The sequence below is a fragment of the Nannospalax galili genome, unplaced genomic scaffold, assembly GCF_000622305.1.
Source record: "Nannospalax galili isolate Female #2095 unplaced genomic scaffold, S.galili_v1.0 scaffold44, whole genome shotgun sequence".
NCBI classification, from domain to species: domain Eukaryota; kingdom Metazoa; phylum Chordata; class Mammalia; order Rodentia; family Spalacidae; genus Nannospalax; species Nannospalax galili.
In genome coordinates, this window is record NW_008355789.1 from 2,719,396 (window position 1) to 2,735,296 (window position 15,901).

At 45.6% G+C, this 15,901-nt stretch overlaps 1 protein-coding gene across 7 annotated transcripts in view; it reads right to left on the reverse strand.

The window, feature by feature from the left end:
- Positions 1–15,901, reverse strand: part of Mrvi1 (murine retrovirus integration site 1 homolog) — a 168,794-nt gene that overhangs the window by 77,962 nt on the left and 74,931 nt on the right. For 6 of the 7 annotated variants that reach the window (XM_017803291.2, XM_017803292.2, XM_017803290.2 and 3 more), the window contains 6 exons: positions 14,934–15,107; positions 14,297–14,368; positions 13,670–13,722; positions 13,443–13,490; positions 9,703–10,311; positions 7,473–7,551 (listed from right to left, as the gene is read on the reverse strand). In XM_017803291.2, the coding sequence (XP_017658780.1) occupies positions 7,473–7,551; positions 9,703–10,311; positions 13,443–13,490; positions 13,670–13,722; positions 14,297–14,368; positions 14,934–15,107 (1,035 nt within the window). The remainder of the gene's footprint in view (positions 1–7,472; positions 7,552–9,702; positions 10,312–13,442; positions 13,491–13,669; positions 13,723–14,296; positions 14,369–14,933; positions 15,108–15,901) is intronic. The other variant, XM_017803289.2, reaches the window with a different exon arrangement.

The following is a 15,901-nucleotide window of genomic DNA, read 5'->3' on the forward strand; positions in this document are numbered from 1 at the left end:
GTTTATTTTAAGACACCAAATCATATAATCAAAATAAAAATTTAAATAATACTTTTATTTAAAAGGATATATGTTTCTTGGGAGAAAAAATAGACTAGAATTCAGTCACAAAGAGAAAAAAGGCAAATACTCTCCTTATTACCATTTTAAGTGAGGGAATGTTGCCAAAGATTACACAGATACAGAGAAATGCACATGACATGGGTATACAACTAACATAAATGGTGAATTGGATAAGTTAAAAATAACAGTTTGTCATAAACTTGAAAAACGTGTTCTGTTAAGTGATCCAAAGCCTCTGTTGCTGGTGGTGGGTTTTGTTTTGTTTTGGTTTTGATTTTGATTTTAGACAGCATCTCCTTGTAGCCCCAGCTGGTCTGAATGGAACTATGTAGACCCGGCTAGCCTGAGATCTGCCTGCCTCTGACTCCTGAGTCCTAGGAGTAAAGGTGTGTGCCGCCATGCCTGGCCCAAAAGCCTTTGAAGTTAGGCCTATCTGTGTTCCAATCCAGGCTTTGGTAATTAAGAGCCACACAACTTCGGCCTTTACAAGCCTCAGCTTCTTCATATGTCAAGTGAGTATGGTAAAGCTGTTTCTCAGGGTTATTGTGAGCATCAAGTCAGACAGTGTCAAATGCTTAGCAGAGCATCAGGCTTCAGTAATCACTTTAGTTTTAGTAATGACACTAGTTAGTTGCTGTAGCAACCATGCTACCTTTAATAGCAATATTTACCCTACAGGAATTACATAATACCAAGCAGCATTCTTCTATGCCACTAGCAGTCAGCTAGAAAACTTGGTGAACTAAGGGTCTCCTTCACCAGTAAACAAGCTAAACAAAGTCTCATAGACTGTGCCTCTGCAAGAGATGAGAAATATACAAAGAACCTTAAATATTTCGAAGGAAAAAAAAAAGGAAAACCTCAATGACAGGACAAACCATGCATCTGAATGAATGAGAACTAAATGTTTGCAACATTAGTAAACTCAATGTTTATAAACTGTACAGCGAATAAAACTTGGACAGTTCTTCTGAATCCAACACGTAAGTTGTACGATACAGCATAAACTTCAGATGTGAGGAAGGCTCACAGAGGTCGAGAAATATAAAACTCCATGCACTTTTGGCACATAAACTCCAATTTACTGACTCCTTGTCCAGTAGCTCCGAATCTTTCTATCTAGAATATTAATACAATGCAAATGAAAAGTTATAAGGGAGAGCTAATCCCTCTGCACAGCAAAGCATAGTATTATTAAAGCCATAATTAAACTGTGTTGTCTTGGGCTGGAGAGATAGCTCAACAATTAAGAGCAATGGCTGCTCTTGTAGAGGATCCAGGTTCGAGTCTCAGCATCCACATAACAGCTAACAATTATCCATAACTCCAGTACCAAGGGATCTGGCCTCTGCAGGTACTACACACATGGGGTTTACTTACATACATGCAGGCAGAACACTAACACACATAAAATAAAAAATCTTTTAAATATTTATATATTAAAAAAAAAAGTGCTGTCTTGACCAGAAAACAGAACCAGGCTGGGTGTGGTGGCATACATCTGTAATCCCAGCATTTGAAAGGCTGAGCCAAAAGGATAGTTTCAAGCCAGTTTAAGCCAGAGAGTGAGAATTTGTTTCAGAAAACAAACACACATCAAAGCATGTAAAACAAATAGAATCAAGCCCAGGAACAGTCTTTGATAGATATAAAAAAGAATGTAGCCATGTCTGACTATTTAAGTCACAAAAGAAACATAAACTCTATTAACATGTTATTGTAGTATGAGATCTTAAGTCTTAAAATACAAAATCCTGAGGCTGGAGAGATGACTCAGTGGTTAAGAGCACTGGTTGCTCTTGCAGAGAACTCGGGTTCAATTCCCAGCACCACATGGCAGCTAACAACTGTCCTAACTCCAGGACCAGAGGATCTGACACCCTCTTTTGACCTCCATAGGCATGGCACAACATGAGTGCACTTACATACATGCAAGCAACACACTCACACCCATAAAAATTTTAAAAATAAAAAAATTCATTTTCAGACTTAAAATATTTATTTTTATTTATAATAATGTGTGTGTGTGTGTGTGTGTGTGTGTGTGTGTGTGTGTGTAGGGGTATGCACATGTGAGTGCAGGTGCCCAAGAAAAACCAGAGGTGTCTGATCCCCTAGGAGCTGGGGTTATAGGCAGTTGTGACCACCTGACATGGTTTCTGGGAATTGAACTTGGGTCCTCTGGAAGAGTAAGGAATGCATAATAATAATAATGATATATGATAATATTTAAAAATATTGAGAAAACATATCAATGAAGGGTTAATATCTGTTATGTTCAGAGTTTACATATATTGCTAACAAAACAGAACAAAAACAATCTAGGACCTAAATGAATAGATAAGAAGCAAAGAAATTCACCCAAAAAGAAAAATTTTAAGTTTGAACATACTAGAAAATCAACTGAAATAAAAATGAAGTAGCATTATACACGAATAATTATAATACATTGCACCGTCTTTTTTTTTTTTTTTTTTTTCCTGTTTGGTGATTTTTTTTTTTTTTTTGGTTGTGTGTGTGTGTGTGTGTGTGTGTGTGTGTGTGTGTGTGTGTGTGTGAGATAAAGTCTCATTATACAAATCAGGCTGGCCTCAACTGGGATCCTTCTGACTCAGTCTCCTGCCTGCTGGGATTACAGTCATGTGCCATTGTGGTTGACTATATCTGTTATTCTTATTACTGATTTTCTGGCTCTTACTCTACCATATTCTGGCCAATAAGGACCAAATCAAAGCAACATCCAGCATACAGTTGTGGTACATGTTTCTTTGAAGAAATTTGGTAAGATGCAAATATTTCTACATTCTGACCCAGAGACCTCAAATATGAGAATTTACCCCAAGGAAATAATGTAAAGGGAAAAAAGAAAGAAAAAATAAAAGCACACAAGGACAAAACTGTTTATAACAGGATTGTTATTGTAGTTAAAAGAACTGTAAATATCTGTAGCACCCACAAATAGGTATGTCAACTCAAAAGGAAATTTGAACCCATTTGGCAATGAACGTAAAATCAAAATATGCATAATTATTACATAACTTCAATGAAACAAATATTAAAATGAAGTTTCCAAATCAATTTTGGAAAAACTATAAATGTAAGTAAACATTGGAAAGAATAAAAATTGTTATGGGGCTGTGAATAAAATCTTGTTAGGTTTTTCTATGTTTTAATAAACCAAAAAAATCAAAAGTGAAGAAGTACACATTTTAAAGGATTCCTCTAAAGATAATAATTTTTGTGTGTATGTGTATTTATGAGTACATGTGGTACACAGATACATGTGCATGTATATGCAGGTGCATGGTCTTGTGTGTGCATGTGGAGGCCAGAGGAGGATGCCAAGTATTCTTGCTCTACTACTCTGTCCTACTCCCTTGAGGTATCTGGAGGTAGGCTAGCAGCCAGCAAGCCCCAGCAATCCTCCTGTTTTCATCCCCACAGCTCTAGTTACAGGAGTGCAGGTGGCCACAACCAGCTTTCTATATGGGTGTTAGGGATTCGAACTCAGATCCTCATGTTTATATATCAAGTGATCTTGCCGGAGTCATCTCCCCAGTCCTAAGATGGTTAATTTTTTAAAATTTAATTCTTTAAAAGATGTTGCTGGAGTCTTGAGTAAGAGTTTTACCATCCTGTTCTGGTGGGTAACCAAGTGCAATGGCAATAGCTTGTATTGTTTGAGGATCTGTGGGATCTCTCTGGTCAACAGCTCCAAAAAAGGGAATCCATTCCTGGCATGGGGCTTTTCATATGCTAGCCTGTGGTGTCTGTTAAGGCTACTGAACCCCTGTTATAGGGTAACCCCACTTAAACTCTTTTTTTATTTATATATTGAAAGAAGCTTCTATAGTAGGCTTCCATATAACACTTCAAAAGGCCTTTAGTATTAGTTATCCCTCTCATATTGCTGAAAACACTATACACGTGAGTCAGAAAAATCGAACTGGTACTGACCTCGAAGTTACATCCCTGTTGGCTAGCTTTTAAAGTACTAGAAGTTGCTATGACTGACTGACAGAGAAAGGAAGACATCAACTTTACCCAGCTGTCAACCCTGTGAGCAACAATAACAACTGGCTTGTCAAAAAACGCACACTGGTACAATAGTGGCATAAATGAAGATGGGCATAACCAACTACTTTCTCATTGGATTTAAGGCCCACTTCACAATAGGGAGTCCATACCTGACACGATTATCAGGGCCAGTAACCTGTGGTTAGATCACAGGCCAGGGGAGAACCTACTACTATCATTCTCTAAATAGACATAATATTAAACTGACTTATCATGACTCATTGTTATACCCATAAATTAGTGCATCTCTCAACTCTCACCAGAGAAGGTTTGACACAGAGACTCATAAATGGTCAACATGCAGCGAATAAGAGACCACAAAGTGCTCAGCCTTAAATGGAATGCCTATATTGTACTCTCTCCTCCCAAGGCTCAGGGATCATTGTGGAAGAGGGGGCAGAAAGATTGTAAGAGCTGGAGTTGGTAGCTAAATACAAAAACATTTTTGTCTGGATAGCATAGATATGTATGAACCCACAGCACTTCAGGCAGCATGCCCAAAACCTGTGCAAATCCAAGGCAGACAGGGACCCAGCATGGACTGGGGAGGTGGACAGGAAGCCCCAGCCCTACCCGAGGATCCATTAGCAACTGATAGACACTGGGAGAGTCAGTTTTTCCTTACTGGTGTGATGCCTGATAGGTTGACTATCAGACTCCAAGGGAGAGACCCACACTCAAGAGCACTTCAGAAACACCAGTTAGATGCAACAGGCCTTTAAAAAAGAAACACATAGGGCTGGAGAGATGGCTCAGTGGTGAAGAACACTGACTGTTCTTATAGAAGACCCAGGTTCATAGCAGCTAACAACTGTCCATAACTCCAGTTCCAGGGGATCCGACACCCTCTTCTGTCTTCCGCGGGCATTGTATGACATGGGTACACTTACCTACATGCAGGCAATACACACATACACATAAATAAAAATAATAAAATATTTTTTAAAAAAGAATCTAAAAAAAAGAGACAAATGATAATAGAGGGTATGGGAGGTAGTGGGGGTAGAAGGGGAAAGGCAATCTGAATACAATCAAGATACGTTGTATGAAATTCTTGAATCAGTAAAAATATTTCTGAAAATGTTGCTGGAGACTTTGCCTCTGAGAGCCCTCATGTTAATGTAGAGGAGGTGGTAGTGACTGTATTTCAGACCAGAACTTTCCACTTGCTCGTGACACCCAGTACAATCCATAGCTGAGTGATACTAAGGATGAGAAGGCAGTGCAGAGGGGGCAGGCCTTTTCAAAGGTGTTCTGGAAGCCTCAGCACCACAGGGGGAAGGTAGAAGTTTCTAGAAGATACCCCTGAATCCACTGTCCTGTCGTCTGAATGTTGGCCTTCTCTAGATTAGTTTGTCTAAAATATCGTGTGGCTAAAAACATATTTCAAAACTGCTTCTAGGATGACAAAACCACAAGCTAGAGTCAACAACTCTTTGGGCCTCAGTTTCCCTAACTGTAAGATAAAAGCACGAATTCTTGCCTCTTAGTTCACTGGGAGTAGATTAAATCTGAGTTGCAAATGACTTAGCATTTGGAAAATGCTAGAGAGAATTTATTGCAATGGCATTAAAAGGAATAAGGTAAAACACTGTATGACTTCATTATCTGAGGGACCTAACAACCACAGAGGCAGAAGTGGAAGGCTGGTTGCCAGGGGCTGCAGGAGGGAGATGGGCAGCTGGTGTCTTATGGGTGTGGTGTTTCATCTGGGGAAGATGAAAAAAGTTCCATGCAGGGACTTGTGGGGACAGCTGTACAATAATGTGACTGGACCAATGGTACTTAGTCATAAGATGAAAACGAAATGGTAAAGTTAATGTTTTGTGGATATATATATATACACACACATATATATCATTATATATAATACCAGAGCTGTGGGGGATGGTGACAGGAGAGTTGCTAGGGCTTCCTGGCTGCCAGCCTACCCCAGATACTTCAAGGGAGTAAAGCAAAAAGTGACAGAGCAAGGACAACTGACATCCTCCTCTCCACACACATTACATAGACAGATGATAGATGATGATAGATAGATGATAGATAGATAGATGATAGATAGATAGATAGATAGATAGATAGATAGATAGATAGACCAACAGACCACGTAACACTATCTAACAAATACCAAAAACAGAAAGGGTAGGATACAGACAGAAATACAAAACAAATGAGAAAGGGGAGGATTTCAGAGCAGGTGGGACTTACCCACTGCTTTGAGGTATGACGATTCAGAGGGGAGGGGTGATGGCCACCCAACATGAACAAAGCATAGAGGCTAAGGGATTAGAGTCCACTGGAAAGAGGCCTTGGGAAGAGGGAGGAACCGAGAGCTTAGTCTGCTGGAAGCATCACTCTGAACACATTCTTTCCCCTTTGGCCACATGAGGCACTTCTTTGGTTATAGACTGCTTTTGCGCACCTGTCTCAGTAACTCTATCACCACCTCCACAATCTTATCCATTCATTTGTTCAATAAATACTCAGGGCCCACTAGTTCCAGGCACTGTTGTAGGCACAGACATGCATGTACACACATACACACAACCCTAGACAAAGATGCTGGCTCATGTGGGCCATTACTCTAGGGATCTTAACAGCTGACATCTAGGCAAAAATTACTATGCACAGGCCAGTCTGTTCTAGGTATACTACAAATAGAGTTTAATTTATTTATTCTTCCCAATGTCCTTCAAGGCAACTACGATATCCCAATTTTACATGAGTGGGTGGATGGAATCAGGCCCAGAGAGGTCAAGGAGCCCAGACCATGTGACTAGCCAGTAGCAGGGCCAGGATGGGCAACTGTGGCTCATACTGGAGCAAGCTGAGGACAGGTACAGGGAGCACCAGAGCAGTCCTAGATCCACTGGGTCTATCTAGGAGGGCCCAGACTCTCCCCTCATTTTCAGAGGAGTGTGGCAGAATTCATAGGACAGTGGAAAGCAGAAGGCTTGGAAGCAAGGATGTGCAGCCACCCAGCAAGGCGGGGCTGGGTATGGACTTTGTGGTGACAGCAGATTAGAAAGACAGGATTCCGGTATCTTGAAAAGAGGAACTGATCTATTTGGGTGACTTCCTGGGTGTGAGGGGAAAGGCTGTGTCAAAAGTTCAGGCCTGGGGCACCTTCCAGGCCCCTGCTGCTAACAGGGCTAGGGAGGGGTAGCAGGAAGGAAACAGCTTTGAGGGTGCTCTATCTGGGTGGTATATACAATCTGCTCCCCTCACTCATGCACAAATACTATCAGGAAGTCTAGCGTTCGCACATGCAGAGACCTTGACTCCAGAGGACTGCCCAGACCTGGGAGGGGACATGAGCTCCAGCAACGTACCTTTGTCCTGTTCCACGGCTTCGCTCAGTTCGGGAAGCTTGAGCCCCACCAGGTTTTGGTTCCTCATCAGGATATGCTCCTTGGTGGGAGGAGGAAAAGACACACTTCAGATGATGACACTGGGCTGGACCCCTCTTTGTTTCTGGTAACTTTGAGACCACCTCAGTCTTGAATAGTTTTCCCAGGACAGTGGCCACATTGGGTAGATTGGCAAAGCCAGAAGGAAACCAGGCCCTCTCCCAACCCATGAAGGAGGCTGAAATTCCATCATTGGTGCCATATTCCTTGGTTCAAGAGCTACCCTTGTGGTCTGCTTGTTAAAGTCATCCACAGAGTAAATAAACAGCCCCTCTTCAACCGTGGCTGAGGTGTATAGGGGCTGGAAAGCTAAGGACTTCAGGGATAGGCAGGTCCCCTAGATATGCATGGGGCCAACCTGGAAGCAATCTGTGGGGATTTCCCAGCTGGCAGTGTGTCTTGTTCTACACAAGTACCTACTTTCAGAGTTGTGACCCTCCTTCCTTAATGGCCTTTGTGGCACCTCCAGACAAATGAGGCCTGAGAGGTACTGTCCTGGGGTCTCAGAAGACAAAACAGGGTTGAGAGGTTGGTGGACCCAGTAGGACACCCCTGCTCCAAGCCAGAGAGTGCCACACCAGGTCTCCCTTTGGGATGCTTGGATATTCTTGCCCATTTTGCCTTCCAAGGGTTTTTAGCCTCCTGGGTGACAGAAGTCACTTGAGTGACTGGCTTCTGGGTAAACTAGGGAAGAAAGTGACCAGCAGAGGGTGCTCAGGATCCAAATGGAATTCAGGACAGGCTCTTGCTGGTGTCCTTAGCAGGCTGGAGGCCCATAGTCCCTCCCCCATCAGCAGGCCAGGTGCTTAGCTGCCAGCCAACTGGTGATATAGGGCCTCCAGACATCCTGGGAGAGTAAGCTGCGGGGATGTGGGTTGTTCTGGATGGAGTGGCTCCAAAGCCCCAACTGCTTAACCCTTTTCCACATTCCTTCACAGACGTGGAATGTGACCCAATATGGGTGGCTCCACCAGGCCCTGTTCTAAGTTACTAGTTACTTAGGGCTCTGTATTTGGGGGTAGGTTTCTGAGTAACAGTCCATCTTCCTAAGCCTCCAACTCAGAGCATCACAGAATTAATCTATCTCCAAGGTCTCATGCATCCCAGACTGGTCTCAAACTTTCTATGTGTATGAGCATGACCTTGAACTTCTGATCCACCTGCATCTACATCTCAAGTGCTGAGATTACAGGCCTGAGTGATCATGCCTGGTTTTATGTGGCTCTAGGAATGGAAACAAGACCTTTGTGCATGCTAGGCAAGCACTCTACCAACTAAGCCACATCCCTAAAACCATGAAAGATTTCTGAATAGCACAGTGGTCTGTCAGAATGTGCCGTCAGCACAGAGATGAGCTTGCTTGTGCTCACGTACTATTGGGTGCTCATTTCTAGCCCACGCTCCCTCAGTAGTGGTGCCAGGGGGACTTTGTCCAACTCCAGGCCCTAGTCTATGGAATCCCAGTAAGCTTGGCCTGAATCTAAACTGGCCTTCAAAGGAAGGAGGACTAGGTCAGGGCTTACTTATCTAGTTAACTGTTTTCTCTTCCACAATCTGGTCTCCCATTCCCCCCATCTCAGGATACCACCAATCACCCATTGTATAGCACAGTAGCCTTCTGAGTGACCACTGCTCCTAGTTTGATGGCCAATAGAAGTTGGGGGCCCTGAGGACACTAGAAGAAACTCACCATGAAGGAGCAGACCCTTATGGCTATTGTCATAGTTATACAAACGTTTGAAAACCTTGGTTAACAGGTATCAGGAAGAAAGCCTGGATGTCATTACAAAAGAAAAACCCACTTCTGACTTTGCTCAGTCCTAGGTATGACCAGATACTGCACCAGAGGCTCCTGTCACCAGCCCTCACTGGAGGAGGAAGACAGTTCAGGCCTGAGAGGCCATGTGGCCCTGCAGTGTGGCTTGATGTGGCCACTACATCCCAAGCTCACTTCTACCTATTAACAAGAGTAAAAAGTACCTTACGTTGGTACTATGAAGATGTGACAGACAGAACTGGCTTCTCAGGGTCAGGAAGTTTGAGACACTGTGAGGTCAGAGCTGCCCTGCCCCAAGACCTAGCCTCAGTACAGAGGTCTACAGCTCAGGGGGTACCTTGCATGCACACACTGTGCAGCTGGGTGGGAACCCACCTCCCGGAGCTTGGTCAGTTTCTGCATGCGGACTGGCTGTACTTGTATCTGGAAATCTTTGAGCCCAGGTGCCTTGGCTAGCTTGGCTTTTCCTGGAAACCGCTTCTCTTCATCTGCCAGCGGCAGCTTGGCAAGTACTTTCTGCAGCCTCGGACCAGGTTCTTCGGGGCCACTGTCCCAAGAGACCCCTCGTATCAGCGGGGGTCGGGACACAGAGGGCCGCAACTCAGTTTTGCAGCTGGCCTTGGCTCCCACAGGCTCTCCAGCAGAGCTTTTTCCCTGGGAAGCTGGGGGAGCTGCCCCTCCTGAACTCTGGGCTGCACTTCTGGGCAGAGGGTTGCCTTCCCTGGCCATCTTCAGGAGCTGCCTCCCCAGCTCACTTTCAGCAGAGCCAGGCTGGGGGCTGTTCAGGGCCATTTTCCCACTCATGCTTGCTCCAGAAGCTGGGCTCTTGGGTGTAGTATCGGGGTGTTGGAGAGGATCAAAGTTTTCCTTTTGTTCTATTACAAGTTCTTTGGACTTCTCCACTGTAGGAGAGCGAGGAATCAGCCTGCCTTGAGAAACTTTCCTCTGGTCATTCTGCTTCCAGTCAGCTAGCCCTTTGGGGCTCTGAAAGAGACAAGGTAGAGTTGGAACCCTGTAGCCTGAGGAGGAGACTCAGACCCTAACAAGGGGCCCGTTTATGTACATGCTTAAGGGGGTGTGAACCAGGTGGAAGGGGATGACTTCTCAGTCAGATCTGAGCCAGTAAAGAGGACCCCCCCACACACACAAACACCAAACTTGGGGTGTGTGACAATGACAATAAGTGTCCTGTAATTCAAACAGCAGTCAAAACCTGCCCAAGGGCAAGTTGCTGAGAGGAGAATACAGGACCTCTCTAGCCATGACTCGGTTGCTGTGCATTCCAGCCCTGTCCTGCTTGGCATTTCACTGTTAAGGACTCACATTCCCTACAAGGTTTGTGAACCCTTTAATATTATGGACCCAGCACGCTTCTGCTGCGGGACTCTGCTACCTACTGAACACTTTAACATTATATACAAAAGTATATGTATGCTTTTGGGTAAGAGGTAGGAGGAGAAACCACAGCTTTCTAGGGTTTCTTTAGGGCTGGAGAAATGGCTGAGCAGTTAAGGTGTGCATTGCTCTTGCAGAGGACTGGAGTTCAAGTCCCAGCACCTATGTCAAGAAGCTTACAACTGTCCATAACTCCAGCTCCAGGAGGATTTGACTCCCTCTTCTGGCCTCTGGCCACAGAGACAGACAGACAGACAGACAGACAGACAGACACACACACACACACACACACACACACACACACACAATATATTAAATTAAAAAAATTTATTGAGAATTTCATACATGCATATAAGTTGTTTTGATCAAATCCATGCCCACTCCCTCCCCTCGAATTCCTCCCATATCTCCCCATTACTTTTTTCTGACAACTTCATGGCTAAATTTGTTTCTTCCCCATATCTAGAAGCCTTTGAGATGGAACTGACACTGATTCTAACCACTCCAACAGCTATCAAAGTACCTGAAAACAAATCCTGAATCCATCACTCTCAAGTCCAGCCTAGGCAGATAAAAGAAAAATGAGGAGGAACCCCATAGAGGGATGCTTTTGGAAGCTCTTGTCAAGAAACTCCAGTGGACTCTCATATGAACATTTGAAATTTGCCCTGTTCTGACTTTTTTCTGGTTCCCCTGACTTTTTTCTGGTTCCCTGTCTAGAACTTGTAATGCTAATTACTCTTACCTTTACTTCTCCTTCACATCCCCTATTCACCAGTCAAGGACTTTGTTTTCTCCCTACAGATAAAAGTTATGCAATTTGGGAGTGTTTTTGATAGACCCACTGAAGGGGTACTCTAATTGCCTCACCCTGCATCCCTGTTCAGCATGGAAGAAGCCAGATCCATCTGCATCTTGATTCCGTATTGGCAATTTGGGTAACCTCCTCAGAGAATGGTGTGATAAGAATAGGAGGTAGGGAGCTGGAGAGATGGCTCAGTGGTTAAGAGCACAGACTGCTCTTGCAGAGGACCCGTGTTCGATGCCCAGCACCTATAAGGCAGCTATGAACCGTCCTTGACTCCAGTTCCAGGGGAATCCGACGCCCTCTTCTGACCTCTGAGGCATTGCATGACATGGGTGCACTCACATACATGCAGGCAATACACTCATACACATAAAATAAAAATAACAAGTATATTTTTTTTAAAAAAGATGAGGAGCTAGGAATTGGCTAGGCAGTTAGGGTAAAAAGACCCCAAAGAAAGTAGCCAGTTTCTTGGCTAAAAGTCAAAATGTCTTTGGGCCTCTTAGTGACATACTCTGTTCCAAAGGCCAAAAATGTCAAAAGTATCTGGGAGCTCTTATCTAATCCCTAAAAGATTTTAGGGTTACCTGTTCAAAGGGGGGAATGTTAGAGTAGCAAAAAGCCCCATTAAAAAAACAAGAGTACATGAAGTTGACACACAATTTTTTAATTAAAAAATAAAATCTAGGGACTGGAGAAATGGTTCAGCAGTTAAGAGCACTGACTGTTCTTGCAGAAGACTCAGGCTGGAATCCCAGCACCCACATGGCAGCTAACCACTGTCTGTAACTCCAGTTTCAGGGGATCCGACTGCCTTTTCTGCCCCTGAGGGCACTGTACAACATGGCTGCACTTACATACATGCAGCCATAGCACTCATACACATAAAATAATAAAATCTAAAAAAAAGATCCTTAGCTAAAAACACATTTGTATGCAATTCTCAAAGAATAAAATTATTAAATTTAAAAGAAAAGGATTTTCTCAGCTCCATGATCCAAAAGAAAGTAAGGATCACAGGACAAGGCAATTCTTGCAGAGGTGACACATGTTACTACTCACAAGTTCCAAGATTTTACATCCTGTGTGTGTGTGTGTGTGTGTGTGTGTGTGTCTGCATATGCATGTAGAGGCCAGGGGTTGACATCAAATATTATCCTCAATCATTCTCCACCTGACTTTTTGAGGTAGGGTCTCTCCCTGAACCCAGAGCTCACCAGTTTAGCTAGACTGCCTGGCCAGAGAACCCTAGGGATACATCTGCCTCTGCCTTCCAGTCCCTAGTGCTGGGATTACAGAGGTATGCTTCAGCTGTCTGCTTTTTACATGAGAATCCAAACTTACTGACTAAGCCATCTCCCTAGCCCCATGAAGTGATTCTTGGAGGGGCACTACATTACTCAGAAGTTCGATTCTGCATCCTTCCATTCCTTGTTGGAAGCCTGCTTTGTGAGGGGCGGGGTGGGGGGGGGACCTGGATCTGGGAGTCTGTGTGCTGGTTTGTATAAGTGCCAAGCTCTTCCAGAGAAGTCTATCCCTGACCTAGTTCCAGGTGAGATAGTCCCAGCCAGGGGTTGGGGCTTTCCTGCAGTTTCTCTGGAGCTGGTAGAAGCAGCTGTCATGTCTTGATATGGCTGGGTTTGGTGGTCCTCCATCTCTGACCAGCAGCCTGACTGGAGGTGCACGACTGTAGGCTTAACTTAAAGATCACCCCACTGGAGCCTGCCTTACCTCCCTCTCAGACTTCCATCTCATGGTAAAACAGAGGAGTCCGCTGCTTTTCCCAGCCTCTACGCTCTACTCACACACATGTGCACACATTCACAGGCTACTCAGGAGTCAGCCTAGGCTTATGAGAGTCTATTCCAAGCCCCACTCAAATCATTGCAAATAGAACAAAGTTCAAACTCACAGGCTCGCTGAGGTGAAGTGAGGAGATGTCGGCTGCATCCCCCTTTTGCTGGAGGGAGAGGACACAGATCAGAGGCAGTGGAAAGTAGCCTGCTTCCTCTTGAGGCTTAGCAGGGTATAGATGCCCCCTCCACCTCCCTCACTGAGGGTCCACAGAGGGCCCAGGAGTGTTAGAGACAAGGGGAGAGACCCCCTGGTATAGACGAGGCACTGCAAGTGTGCTGTTACCTGTGGTGGTGTTCCTGGCAGAGGGGACTGTGGGTCACTGCATGCATCGAGACCTGAAATGGGCCAACACTGGTAAGTAATGCCCATCACCCCAACCCTTATTTATCACTTTAATAAAAACCCATTTCTCCCAGGACTGCCACTGTTAAGTGCCCCTCACATGCCAGGTTCTTCACTGGCCCCTGTTAAGTTCTCATAGAAACCCAATATGGAAACTGTCATGGGACCTCAAGCCTTTGTGCTAGGATGTGAATGCAGGAGCCTGAGCTTGCCCTCCAGCAAGCTGCTGGCTATGTACTCTGTTGGCTGAGGGTATGGCTCAGGACATAATCCAGAAAGAAACCAAAATGTACACGGGATGGGGGTGGGGGAGTGCTGGAGATGTAGCTCAGTGGTAGAGTGTTTGCCTCTCATGCTTGAGGTCCTAGGTTCAATCCCAGCACCACAAAACAGAAACTTTTCTAAATAAGATGACCTTTCTCTGAGCCTTCTCATCATAAAATGAACCCATCATAGGCCCTTTCCACGACCTTAGCCCTATCTTCACCCAGCCTGCCTCTTGCTGCCTGTCACATCAGCCCCAACCCTCAAAGGTTGTGTATCTGCCCCCTTGGGGTTCAGCCTCACCTGGTGGGGTGGTGAGTGAGCAGCTCCTTGAGGGTGCAGGAGAAGCTCCGGGACTGAGGTTTGGGGAAACAGCTGTGGAGACAGACATGGACTGGCAGGCATTCGTGAAGGGATAGGACTTCTACCTAACCAGTCACCCTCTCAAGGTGAGGGAGCCAGGATGGCCTCCTCAGACCTTTGCTGAGGAGATGCCCACAGAGAAGGGCCTCCTGGGGAAGGTGGGAGGTCAGGCGGGCTCTGCCAGACAGAGCCACCCAAGGGTCTGTGTATGTGGTAACTGTACAGTTTCTCTGCATGTAGGGCTAAGGAGGTAGAAACTCTCAGAGGAGAGAGATCATGGGTATCATATGGAATGACATCTGCTGGCAAAACAGAAAGCCACAATCAGTCACACACAGGGCCCAAAAGCAAAAATCAAAGAGTTCTCAGGGCTAGAGTTGGGTAGGCATCTTAGAGCTCCTGAAGCTGAGCAAGTTGCCTTCTTGAGGGATCATCTCTGTGTATGGGCCATTGGAAGCCCACCCTCTAGAAGCAAGCTTCCCACTGCAGCTGGGGCCAAGGTCCCTCCCTCCCTCCCCGAGCCCGGCCTTGGAGGGGCTCAGGGCAGCCACCTGCCCTGCTGCTGGCCCTGCCCTACCTGACGGGGAGTCTCCAGGGCTGCTCCTTGACTTCCTCCCGCGGCGGGTCAGGAATCGTTCACTCACCAACTTGGCTTCTTCCAGCAGTGCCAGATTTTTCTTCTTGTCCTCCTCTGAGATGCTGATGTCCGGCAGTTGGTCGTTTACCAGGTCAATGATGTGCCCCGCAGGGTCTGCGGAGGGAGAGTGAGCTCCAAATGAGAGCCACCACTCCTTGGCCCTGATCTAAGATGCAGGTTCCCCAAACCGTCCTAAGCTCTGCTATTAAAGGAAGGCCACCAGGAGCCCTCATCTCCACACTCTGCATCTCCAAGGGTGTTTTTTGTTGTTTCTTTTTTCTTCCAGTCTGTCTCTTTGAGTTAGTGAGTCAGAGTGTGGCTAAGGGTACAGTCCAAAGATCCTGGGCCCAACTGCAATCCCATGTTCCCCTTCCCCCCTCCTTTCTCCTGCTCCTCCTTTCCCCAAACTGTCTCTTCCCCAGAGCCCCTGGATGTGCTGCGTGAATGTCATCATCTCCAGCCGGGAAACGCTTGGGAAGCCTCCTTCCTCAGTTCTGTGTTCAACACCTGATCCAGTCACAGCACTTATAAATATCTCTGGTACCTGATCCCATCTCTATTCCTTCTCATAAGCTCTCACCTGGGCAATTACATCAGCCTGGTGAGAGGCCCTTGCTTTCAAGCTAATTCCCTTGGTTCCATGGCCTATTACCTATCAGAGTGACTTTTCTAGCAACCATGTCTAACCATGCCACTCTCCTGCCTCATCCATGGGGACTCCTCTGGGTCCCCAGGGTGACATCTAAATTGGTCACCAATTTTTTGGCCCCACATACTCCTTCCAAGCCCCTGTCCCCAGTCCAGCCCTCTGTAGTGAGCTCCCTCCCACTCCCACTCCCTCCTCTGCCTCTTCCAGCAGTAGCTCTTCCAAGGGGTGAAACCCTCAGAATGACCATTAAGTGAGTCAG